Source organism: Heterodontus francisci, chromosome 22 (genome assembly GCF_036365525.1).
Source record: "Heterodontus francisci isolate sHetFra1 chromosome 22, sHetFra1.hap1, whole genome shotgun sequence".
NCBI classification, from domain to species: Eukaryota; Metazoa; Chordata; class Chondrichthyes; order Heterodontiformes; family Heterodontidae; genus Heterodontus; species Heterodontus francisci.
Genome location: NC_090392.1, coordinates 51890684 through 51903455, shown reverse-complemented (window position 1 = coordinate 51903455; position 12772 = coordinate 51890684). Strand labels below are relative to the sequence as shown.

The following is a 12772-nucleotide window of genomic DNA, read 5'->3' as shown; positions in this document are numbered from 1 at the left end:
GATATTTAACCAGAGCTGACACTGCTCACTCAAAAATTAGCACAACAGTCCCTAGCAGGAATCACTAGCGAAGAATGAGTGAGAATTTGGAATCTTTAAAAAAATTTGTTTGATCCTCATCTCGAGTAACAGAGGCCAACTGTGGTACGCCATCCAAGATCAGATGGTCAGCACAAACTGGGGATGAAACCTGTGACCTTCTGTATGGCTCACTTCTACCTGAGTAAGTAACTTTAACTTAGCCACAGAGATTGGAGATGCTCTCTTCTCACAAGTATTTTCTTACTTTCTCCTCCCCAGGTTCTCACAGATGTGTCACCTCCCCTTGCTGAGAGATTGGCTAACCTGCTTCAGGACCTGCTAATGCTGCCCTGAATCTAACCAAAGGAAGGCACAGGAGGGCACACCAGAGCAGTTTTCCATCTGTGAAGCACAGGGCTGAGATTGGGAACTCGGGATTGTGGCCCACTACATGGCACCAAGTGTTGGGCCTCCTCTTATTCCATACCTCCACAGATGAACTTGGGGCTCAGGAACCTGACCATCTCCCTTCATAATTTCTAGCAATGCATGAATGAAATGATTTGAATAACATGAGAATTCTTTTGAAATGGTTGCTGGGCCTTTTGGCATTCATTCGAATCCTTTCAAAATATTAATTCTAGGGCTTTTAGAGTTTTGGATAATGGTTCCTTTAAATAAGGATCTGAACCATAAACTTTAAAGCATTATTCAAAAAAATTAAACATTTTACATCAGCCAACTTAACAGAATTACAAGTTTGTCAACAAAGCTCAATCTGTCCTTTTTCTCTTTGTGAACCAATTGGGTAAATACCATGGTGTCTCGGAGGCCTCACTTATGTTGAAATCCATGTTCCCATTAATACTTAGACATCTCAAGTTGCTGCAGTTAACAGATCTTGTTCAGCTGTCAGTCTTGGCTCAGTGGCAGCATTCTCACTTCTGAATCAGAAAATCGTGGGTTAAAACCTGACACCGGAGACCTGAAAGCATAATCTAAGAAGACACTCTGCACTGTCACAGGTGCTGCCTTTCAGATGAGGCCCCCTCTGCCCTTTTAATTGGATGTAAGAGATCCCATAGCACTATTTGATGAAGGGCAAAAGAATTCATCCAGTAACCTGGCCAATATTTATCCTTCAATCAATATCACTAAAATAGATTATCTGGTCATTATATCGCTATTATGGGACCTTGCTCTGTGCAACTTGGCTGCTGCACTTCCTCCATTATAACACTGCCTCCATTTCAAAAGTACTTAATTGACTGTAAAATGCTTGGGATAATTGTGAAAGGCAGTGTATGAACAAAGTCCTTTTTCTTGGAGGTAGGTGAGAAAGAGCCACAAGCTTCATCCCAAGCACTGCAGAAATAAGGTTATGAGAAAAGACTGGAGATTCTTGGCCTTTTTCAGTATTGAAAGGAGGTGACTGAGAGGTGATTATTATAGAGATATATAAGATAGTAAAATATAAGGAAAAGTATAAGTTCAAAACAATCTGCAAGAGCAGGACCCACATTCAAATTAGTAAAAGGCAAATTTAGGACTGAGGTCAGGAAATTCCATTGCATGCAAAGGGTGATCAACGTATGGAAGAACTTCTAGAAGGAGAAAATTAGAATCAGTTAAGAAGCAGTGGACGCAGTAATGGGACAACTATAGGATCGCGAGCTACTACTCGAGTTGCGAAGGCATTGGAGAGAGTACAAAAAAGATTCATGAGAATGGTTCCAGGGATGAGGAACTTCAGGTATGAAAATAAACTAAAGAAGTTGGGACTGTTTTCCTTGGAGAAGAGAAGGCTGAGAGGAGATTTGATAGAGGTGCTCAAAATCATGAGGGGTCTGGACAGAGTGGAAAGGGAAAAACAGTTCCCACTTGTGAAAGGATCAAGAACGAGAGGGCACAGATTTAAAGCAACTGGCAAAAGAAGCAAAAGTGACATGAGGAAAATTTTTTTCACACAGCGAGTGGTTAAGGTCTGGAATGCATTGCCTGAGAGTGTGATGGAGGCAGGGTTAATCGAGACCTTCAAAAGGGAATTAGACTGTTATCTAAAAAGGAAGAATGTGCAGGGTTACAGAGAGAAAGCAGGAGAATGGCATTAGGTGATATGCTATGAAGGGCCAAATAGCATTCCTCATCTGTCTCTAACATGGGATGCTACTAAGTCATGCTGAGGTTGAATTCAGTGATGCTTATGAGGCCGCCAGTGCCTCAAATGTTGATGAGTGTGAGCCCGGACAGTGAGGGACAGAAGACAGTTGAAACAGTTCAAGCCTGTTTCAATTCACATCTCTAGCAGGAGGACACGGGATAGTGATCTGGAACTGGAATCCTGCCTGAAAACGCCTATCCCTGTTCCCTAAGCCCAGAATGCCTACAACAACAATTTACAATGATATAGCATCTTTAATGTAGTAAAACAGCAAAAGGCATTTCACATAACCGTTATCAAATAAAATCTGACACCGACCAAAGGAGATATTAGGACAGGTGACTATATGCTTGGTCAAAGCAATAGGTTTTAAAGAGTATCTTAAAGGTGGACAGAGAACAGGAGAGGTTTAGGGAGGGAATTCCATAGGGATGGACAAGAAGTCAGAATTGGAGGAGCACAGATATCTCAGAAGTTGTAGGGTCATTGGAATTTACTGTGATAGGGATGGGCAAGACCATAGATGGATTTGAACACAAAGGTGAGAATTTCAAGGTGTTAGTGGACCACAGCCAATGTAGGTCAGAGCACATAAGTGATGGGTGTTAGTTAGGATATGGGCAGCTGAGGTTTGGATAAACTCGTTTACGGAGGTTGGAAGTTGGGAGGTCAACTAAGGGGGCATTGCAATAGTAGGCCAACTATTACCCCCATTCCTAACCTGACTGATACTGGGCATCGTTAGAAGATCACCCAAACTGCAGCTTCCCTGGCAGCTTCTGTTCATTTTTACAGCACACTCCCTCCTGCAGGCTATGGTTTGCCAGCAGCCTAAAATTCATCAGGGATTCTTCCTATAAACAAAAGTAGGCATTGACTTTCCACAGCTAAACAGCAGTATCATTTCTAGTGATATAATATGATTTGTAAAAACAACCTGGTTTGAAGTAAAGTGAAAAACAAATGACTGTTTAAAAGTGTAACATTCCTTTTTTTAAACCATTTTTTTTTTTTTACACAGATTATGTACAGTGTTAAAATTTAAGAGTTCATCTTAGCAAATATTCTGTAATGTTCTTGAGTAATCTGAACTCTAACTTCTGCTGAATGGTTGTCCATGTAATGGAGGTAAGAGGTTCTGACTTCAGGAGTAAAAAATAAAACTCAAAATACCTGCAACAAAATTAGAAGCTTCACCCACCACTGGCATTAAGTTAAGCTTTGTGAGCCTGAGCAGTTCACCTTTGTGATTTGCAACTACCAGACTGGCAATGCATGGTCTCCTGTTGGCCCACGCCAGATCCAGGGTCAATCTGCAAGGTGGCTTTGTGGCTAGAAGAGGTTGCAAGAAGAGAGGGCTCTCACCTTCACCGAGTAACCTTAAGACATTGGCCTTACGATGGGTACAACTGTTTGCCAAAACTGAGGGCCTGGATGAAACCTGGACTCAAATGTCTAGGTTCCCATGTAGAACCCTGCGATCAAACTGAAGGAGAATGTGTGTCAAATAGTTGATAAAGTAATACTTAGGTGTGGGATGGCAATTGCTGGAGGTCAGGTATGTGAAGTAGTACATCCAGGATTTGGGTTGCAGAGAAACAGACAGCTGTTCCTGAAGCTCTGCACTTCAAAATGGTGGTTCAATGTTCAATGGGGTGTAATCACAAAGATGGCAGTAGAGGGCCAACACACTGAATTGTGCTGCTCACCATTGAATCTTGTGAAGAGTTGCTACTGCCTGCCTTGTGAGAGCTCAAGCTCATTTTTATTAGCTGTCTAAATGACCAATTGACGACTATCCCCCTTTAGGACAGAGGAGGTGAAGATAGGCAAGACCTCCTTCGGGCTCCGTTGGCTTCAATATGACACATATGGCACTGAGAAATCGGGACTGGGTTGATCCGTGGCAGACTCAGTAACTGCATACCTGACCCAGGTAGGTCTTCAGTGTTTCATTGATGGACCTGGAGGGGTTGACCCATCACTGTGAACTGGTACACCTCCCACTCAGCTCCAGCCAACCCTGCAAGTCAATACTCCGAGCAGAAAGCTCCAGTTGGGTAAGCAGCTGGAAGCCTAACAATCCTTTACATCTGTAAGCTGCATAGTTTTAGACAGCTAAACTCCATCTATATAGCGTCCTTAAAGTCTTGCTCAAAGCCAACCTGTATCTGGCTTTAAGTGAGTGAGTACATCCTATGTGACAGAGTGCACTCCACATGGCACATTTCTCAGTAGTTGGATATAGACACTTCGAAACATGCTGATGGGTTTATATGCATCTCACACATTTGGATGACCAAAAAAAGTCACAGTTGATGCTAAGTAATCCCCAAAGTTTCAATGTTTAGGCTATTTCTAAAGCCACCACCTGCCACCAACCACACCTCCCCCCACACCACCTTATTTGGGGAACAAACATTTAGGTAATTTCCCAAAATATGAGTAAAAGCAACAAAATGGAAAAATGAAATGACTTTAGTGAAAACATAAAATTAGCTTCAAGTAATCCCACTCTCTTTCTCCTTTCCTTTGAGTGATTTTCAACAAGGTTTCCTTGGTTACCACTATGTATAAGGATTGCCACCTCTTGCCAGGTCCTAAGCTGGAAAGGAGGTGGGGATCCAGGCTGGAGTTCAGATGCTTGCTTGGGAGCTGATGAAAATTATTGGAAAACCTAAATAACACCTCTCTACTTTAGGAGAGACATTGGTTTACACAGAAAAAATGGACTGCCTATACTGTAGGGTCATCTTCATTCTTCTAATGATATGCATCCTCTGCACGCTGTAGTAAAACCTAACTTGATTGGTTCTCGGGACACTACATGCTTGGCATGTATATGAAAATGCTGTCACGACATTGCAAACAGGCAATATTACACTTGGTCTCCTACTCTTGCGTCAGAACACGCACCAGGACTTGCTTATTTTGATATGGAGCGAAACTGAAATTGACCAACAATTAACGCACAAAGTCAAAACCATCTGACATGTCAGAAAGGGAAGGTGTGTAGAGGATGGCTATCATTTAGAGAATAAAGAATACTCTATAAGGAACTATAAGCAATCTCCCACACAGCATAGGAACATACCAAAGAAGTAGTTAGGAAGAAGGAGGTCCCTCCAGAGAAGCCATGACACCAGCCACTGGGATGACCCATTGAGAATTAATGACCTGCCTTGGCAGTAATGATCAGCAAACATGTGAGAATTATTTCATGTGGCAATTTTGTAAATACTTCAATGGGAAGCTGATTGAGAAATGTCCAGGATGCAGCTGTAAAACAGCTGGAATGACTGTAAACCCACCCCAGGCAAAATGGTAATCATGTTGATTGCAGTCAGCCATTTACTTAGTCATCAGTTTACCATGTGTCTTTGCACCCAACTGTCAGCTGGTTCCATTAGTAGAACATTCATCTCAGTCAAAGTTGACACCAAGGCTTGAGTACATAATCTTAGCTGGCACTTCAGTGCAATACATAGGGAGGGCTACATTGTAGGAGGCCTTGTCCTTCAGATAGGATGTTAAACAGAAGCCTGGCTGCCAATCCAAGTGGATGCTAAAGATCCCATGGTATAATTCAAAGAACAGTAGGAATCTTTCCAAGGTGTAGCTGCCTCAAGCAGTGCACTAGTAACCAAGAGGATGCAGATTCAAATCCTCAATGACAAATGTTCTGGCTGCAAGTTGTGAAATTGAATTCAATAAATCTGGGCATTTGTGTGCGAGCAAAGTAACCATTAAAGCGGCCAGTTTGGCCTCCCTGTCAGTCCAAACCCTTAATGCTGTCTAACCGTGGGCAACCAGGCATAGGTAATAAATACCACTTTGCCAGTGATGCCCACATTCTAAAATTCCTGGTCAACCAACACCACCAAAACAAAATAGATTAGCTGACCACATATCCCACTGCTGTGGCTCTCGGGCCTCACTGTGCACAGAAAGGCTGCTGCCTACACATCACTACTTCAAAGCAATTAATTATATATGAAATACTTTGGAACACTCAGATATAAGGCGATGAATCTTTCACTCAACTATCATGATTTCTGGAATTGGTTTGCATGAGAAATAAACAACTTAGGGCTCTACAAACATCCTCATCGTGGAATCAACTCCTCATTCCCAAATTATGTGGCTGCAAGTAGAATAGGACTCCTTGGCCCAAGTGAAACTGGAAAACAACTTTAGCAAGTTAACTTAGAGACCATTCTGTCAGGGTAACCTGCAATAAAGACTTGCAGTTCACCAACTCTGCAGTAATCTAGCTAAGAAACTTCAGATCACACAATCCCATAGATTTGAACAGTGAATACGCCCAGTGATAACGGCTGAAGAACTACATTAATTGGAAGCAGTGAAGATCTATTTAGGCACAGTTTTCCAAATAGCTTGCACAACAGGAGACTCTCAATGAACAGAAATGGCTACAACAAAATGCACTTTTAACATAGAAAAACATCTCAGGGCTCTTCCTAGAGGCTTAATCAGACAAAAATGGATGCCGAACCAGAGAGGATATTAGGAGAGGTGACCAAAACTGTCAAGGAGCTGAGGCAGGGGCAGAGGTGGAGGATATTATGGAGATGGAATTAGTTATTGTGATGGAGTTGGGTTGTGATGGGTTGGAAACTCAGCTTGGGATTTAATAGGATGCCGAGGTTCTGAGCAGCCTGGTTCAACCCAAGACAGCGGCCAGGAAAAGTGTTGGTATCCGTGTAGATGGGAGCTGGAAGCTAAAAAGCATCATAGGTTGCGAGCGAGAAAAAATGTAGCAGATGAAGTTAAATATGTGGAAGTGTGAGGTCACCCACTTTGGATCAGAGATAAACAAATCAGAATATTTTCTAAATGCAGAGAGATTAGGAATTGTGGAGGAACAAAGGGTTGTGAATGTTCAGGTACACAATCACTAAAGGCTTGTCCACAGGTACAAAAAGTGATCAAAAAGGCTCAGAAAGGTTACATTGGCCTCAGAGTGGGTGCAGTGCAGATTCACCAGAAGAATACCAAGGCTAAAAGGTTTAAATTATGAAGGAAGGTTGAATAAACTAGGCTTGTATTCCCTTGAATACAGAAGATGATTAGGGGGTGATCTAATTGAGGTGTTTAAAATAGTTTGATAGAGAAGATAGAGAGGAACTAATTCCTCTGGTGGAAGTATCCAAGACAAGGGGGCATAACTCTAAGTGCTATGGTGTTCAGGGGCGATATCAGAAAGAAATCTGAAACACCCCACAAAAAAAGCTGTTGAAGCTGTGGATCAACTGAAGTATTCAAATCATGTTAGGTAAGGGTATCAAAGGATATGTAGCATGGGTGGGTAAATGGGGTTGAGATACAGATCAGCCATGCTCTAACCGAATGGCAGAGCACGCTCGAAGGGCCGAATAGCCTCCTCCTGTTCCAATGGAATCAATGGGAAGGGTACAGAGTTTGGGGCAGGAGGGAAGAAAATAGCTGGAATTCTGTGGCAAATGATTCAGCTGCAACATATAACTGGGTTTCAAACCAAATATTGAAGGTGAGAGAATGTGAGAGACATTGCATGAAGATGGGATTCATCGATTTAAGAGAAAACTACTTCCAATTTGTGTCAGAATCCCTATTAGAGACCACCCTGAGAAAACAAGGGCAAGGGATTCACTACCAAAAATATCCATTATCCTTCTCCTCACCACCCATGACAGATTTCTCCTGGCCAGCTGATTCCTTTCCCCATTTGCTGCCAAGATGACAAAGAATTGTAGTTTAAAAGATATAAGGATATCTTTCTGTTTTTGTACCTTATGAAATACCCCAGGGGATTGGAGAAATATAGAAAGACAGAGTCTTGTGTGTTCATAAAAAGCAGAAACCATCCAGCAACCAGGTTGACGTGACCACGGTTCGAAAGGATGCAACATACAGAAATGATGACTGTTTGGAAAGCCGAACCATTTCATCTCTGGGGACGCAAAATCCCAAGTCTTTTTTGGGCAAATTCCAGGTGGATATAGAACAAAAGCTGATAAAATTGAGTTGAGGTCAGATCAGCCACAATCTAATTGAGTGGCAGGCCAGGCTCGAGGGGCTGCATGGGCTACTCTTGTTCCTGTGCTCCATTGAGGGTGAACAATAAAATAATTGAGTGTTGTCCACCCTACCTTGCTCGCTCCTGCTAAATTTTAGCTGGGAGCGTTACCTTATGATTCAGATGCTAGATGTTTAGTTAAAAAGAAAAGGGCTTAAAACTTCATCCCCTGAAAGCAACAGGTTTTTTAGTATTTGATTTATATTTGATAAATTTCTGGATAGCTACTCAAAAACTAGAGTGCTCAGTTAAAAACCAGGCAAGCGGCAACTCTAGGAACATACCAAAATCTGGTGTCATCATTCAACATCAAGATAATAGCAAAAGCTTCTCAGTTTAAAAAATCCACTCAGTAGGCCCAGGTTCGCCATGCTGCAGGAGTAGGGTTACTAACCCTCCAGGATTGCAATAGAGTCTCCAAGAATTAAACATTAATCCCCTGGACACTGCTGCGAACGAAAACCAGGGGGAAAATCATGGAGCATTAAAAAATTATTATTTTAATTTTCTTTTATAACTAATAAACAAATGTGTTTGAATGAGAAGACAGGGCAAAAAGGCTGTTTTGGCTGGGAAGAGCAGTTTGAGGCAGGAGGCCATGTGACAAAAGTTCCAGGAATGCATCCAACCAGAATTGGCAACCTTTGCAGGTAACCCGTTCTAAAATTCAGAGAATAGAGGTTATGTGACTCCTGAGGGCTACCTGCAGCCAATCGTGAGGCAAGCGGGAGAAGGAGTGAATAGTGAAACAAGCGGCTTCTGCCCTTTTTCAAATGTTATTTATTTTGGTTGGAAAGATGGGGCGAGAGCATGAGGAACACAGTCTCACCATTTCGCCCCTCCCTCCCTCCCTAATGTTAAGAAACGCCTTAGTCCAAATGTAAAGCCATGGGGAGCGAGGGCCTGTGGAGACAACCACACCAGCCAAGTAAAAAATACAAATGTAAAACAAATGTCGAAAAAAATGAAGGATACATTCACAATAACATTCATTAATACAGAATAAATCACAAAATAGATTCTAGACACAGGGGCCTTCGTTCTTATGACTGTCACCTTGATGTGACCTGTTCATGGAGAAGAGTTTTTTAAAAAAAAGTCTGCACACGTCAAATTTTTCTTCCTTTGTCTCCTCCGTGTGCAAGCAGAGCTATTAGTCGAGTGAGTCACTATTGTCCAGGCCCAGGTCATTAACATTGGTCGTCTGCAGTTCCCCGTTATCATCTTCCTCCTCCTCCTCTTCTTCAATCTCCTCCTCATCTGTTCCGTCCAGCGAGTCGTCGCCTGTGTGCCCAGCCATCATGGCCTGCTGCATAGCGAGGGTGGCGGTGTCAGAGGAGAGTGTCTGGAGACTGTCCATGGCTGCAGTCATAGTGCCTGAAAGGGAAGGGGCTTATTACCACTTGCAATTAATTTAAGAGGGAGAGGCAGACAGACAGATGGAGGAAAAGAAGAGAGGACAGGAAGAATGGGAAAGACAGGGAAGGAAAGAGGAAGGGACAGGAAGGGAAAGAGAGGTAGTAAGGAGGGAAAGAGAGGGAGGGAAAGGGGGGAGATGGAAGGGGAAGGGAAAGTGAGAGGGAGGGAGTAAAGGCCTGCTCGGGTCTGCAAATGAGACCCGACCCGAGCCCGACAGAACCCCATCCGACTCGGAGTCCGACCGGCCTGAGTCCTTCTAATTTTTCCCGTGCCTGACGCAAACTGACCATCAGTTAACCTACCTTCCGCTTTTCACTTTGTTCCTTACCTGCACAACTTAAAATAACTGTAACAAAACCACCTTTAAAGTCCAAAATTAACATTAAAGTCACTCACCTAAGGTGGTGATAGTGTCCCCCCGAACCGAACTGCCCGGCCCGACTCCGAATGCTGGACCCGGAAGCGCGACCCGATCTGAACCCAACACATGTTGTCGGGTCCCGTCAGGTTCAGGTCAGGTAGCAGGCCTTTAGGAGGGAGGGAGGGAGGGAAAGCGAAAAGGAGGAAAAGGAGAGACTTTGAAGCAAGATAGAAAGAGAGAGGAGAGAGAGACAGACAGACACACACACACACTGCTAGTGCCTCAGTTTATCAGAGAGGAAGATGATTGCAGAGCTATCTGGCACTGAGATAATGAGGCTCACTATGTATTAGACGATAGGGTGTGTGTTCAGTGCACACTTACTGTCCGGGTTGCTGGGATTCCCTCCTTGTTGCTGTAGCACTCCCGCTGCAATTGAGTCTGGCCAGAAGCGCTGAGTCGGTCGGTGTTGGGATTTGATTTTCTTGGCTTTAGGAGCTGGGTCGGGATTACTGGCATCGAGCATCGGCTGCAGGATACGCCGCCTGGCATTGATAAACCTGGTGTGAGACAGAACGGGTTAGATCAAAGCTTGGGTTGCACCAGAGGGAGCAGAATATCCCCCCCCCTTGCAGACAATAGTTTTCTCTGAGAACAAAGCTCAATATTATTGCATTCATATACTTGAACTGTACATCCCAGCCTTAGGATCGCTACCACTAAGAAGAACAAGAGCAGCAATATCACGGTATTGCCAGAACCTCCAAGTTCTCCTCTAAACTACACACTCTCCGGATGGTCATTTATCGTCACTCCGTCATCGTCACCAGGCCAGAATCTAGGCATTCTCGGTCCAACATCAGCGTGGGAGTGCAATCACCAGCATGAGTGATCTTGAAGCTGTCAGGTTGTCATTAAAACCCAAGTGATTCACTGATATCATTGAGGGAAGGAAACCTGTCGTCCTTACTTCATCTGGACCTATGTGACTCCAGTCCCACCGCAATGTGGCTGACTGCTAACTGCCCTCTGAAGCAAGCCACTCAAACCGCTTGTGGTTTGAAAAGAAAGTCCCCCCACCCACCCCAATCACCTCAGGGCAACTAGGGACAGGGAATAAATGCCAGCCTTGCCAGAGATGACCACACCCTGAGAATGAATGAAAGAAAAAGGTTCAAGAAGGCAGCCCACCATCACCTTCCCAGGGCAACCAGAAATGGGCAATAAATGGAACCTTGCCAACACTACCCACAACCCAACAATAAGTTTAAAAGAGAAGCATTTTTAAGACTGAAATCAGGGATCTGGTCCACTATGACACGTTTTTCCTTGGGATTTATGGGGGAATTCTGCAATCTGGTGCTCCTGGGGCGTACACCTACAGAAACCATGCATTGTTCAGCCATGACTTCCTGAGTCATGCCCTCCAGTGACTGATGATGCCTCCTGCCTGTACTGTTAATGGAATTTATTTCACTTTATGGTAAAGTAGTTAATTACTTTAACATAAAATTCCTTAGAAATGAACGGGTTTAGTGGCAGCGTCACACTAGTGAACATGTTGCATTGTGCCAACATATTTTCCAGTGTGAAACTGGACAGCCCAAAGGTGAGCACGGATCTGCTTCCAACTCCATTCCCTCCCCTCACAATCCCCCCCCCCCCCCCCACCAGGAGGGCTCTCCCTCTTTGGTAGGGGGAGGGAATGGGAGTTTACAGCCACTGTAGCACTGTACAGGATGATTAACATCCTTCCATCTGTGAGAGACAATGGGAATGCAGCCTCAAAACTTTGGTGAGCTCAGATGAGATTATCTGCTGCACTTCTTTTGATGGTGGAACAAGCTGATTCTGGAAAGGCAAAGTCTGCCACAAGTGCCACACATGAAGTTGTCCCTTGCCGGCGGTGTGGGATGATCTCTGCTGACGCCTTGTTTGCAGGGCTGGTGTCTGCTTTAGGAGGGTGGAATAAATCAATAGTTTGGTTTGGGAAGAAAAACTTCCAACTTCAACCTACACCTTACTCCTGAAGGATACAGTATGTTGGGTGCCAATTTGCTGGGGCTGTTGCCTGATTTCGGATGGGCAGGCAGGCATCCTTTATCTCAATTTCCATCTGCCGAGGTAAGTGTCCAGTGGGTGCAGACAGGCCTGGCTCTCCTGCCTCCCGAGTAGAATAGCTGGCCACTTCCCATTGTGCAGGCTCAAAGATGTTGAGCATGAACCTGAGAGCTGTGCTGGAGGATTATGACCCAGCAATAGGATCAGCAGCTTCAAGGGAAGGAGGGAGGGGAATGCAAAAAGAAAATTCCACTAGAACCCCTTGGGAAACTGGTAAGGATCCTCATTCAGTGGGCTGCCTTACAGATGGGCGAGTGCCAGAGCTGTGCCCCGAGTGAGGCTTGTACCCATGGAAGTAGCCAATGGAATTTGTAATCTAAGGAGATTTGAGACCAATAATTTCTATCTTTTCATGGTCATATGGAATTCTAGTTTACTCTTTTTGCAGACTCGCAGCTTTTCTTTCCTGTTTAACCTCATTTCTTTTATCCTCATCCCTCCCTATTTTCAACACCAAGTCCTAGACATGAGTTATGTGGGACACCCTCTAGATGAGGCAACGATCCCTTTTCCCACTGCTGTCCAACTAGTTTTGGGCTGGATAACAGCTTTTCCATTGGGGCTAGTGGAAATTTCTAGAACTGTAGACCTGACGGTAGACGACTTTTGC

At 44.0% G+C, this 12772-nt stretch overlaps 1 protein-coding gene across 9 annotated transcripts in view; it reads right to left on the bottom strand.

Moving 5' to 3' along the window:
* Positions 1–9024: 9024 nt before the first annotated feature.
* Positions 9025–12772, bottom strand: part of pknox2 (pbx/knotted 1 homeobox 2) — a 435336-nt gene continuing 431588 nt past the window's right edge. For all 9 annotated transcript variants that reach the window (XM_068053838.1, XM_068053847.1, XM_068053843.1 and 6 more), the window contains 2 exons: positions 10426–10601; positions 9025–9638 (listed from right to left, as the gene is read on the bottom strand). In XM_068053838.1, the coding sequence (XP_067909939.1) occupies positions 9415–9638; positions 10426–10601 (400 nt within the window). In that variant the 3' untranslated portion in view covers positions 9025–9414. The remainder of the gene's footprint in view (positions 9639–10425; positions 10602–12772) is intronic.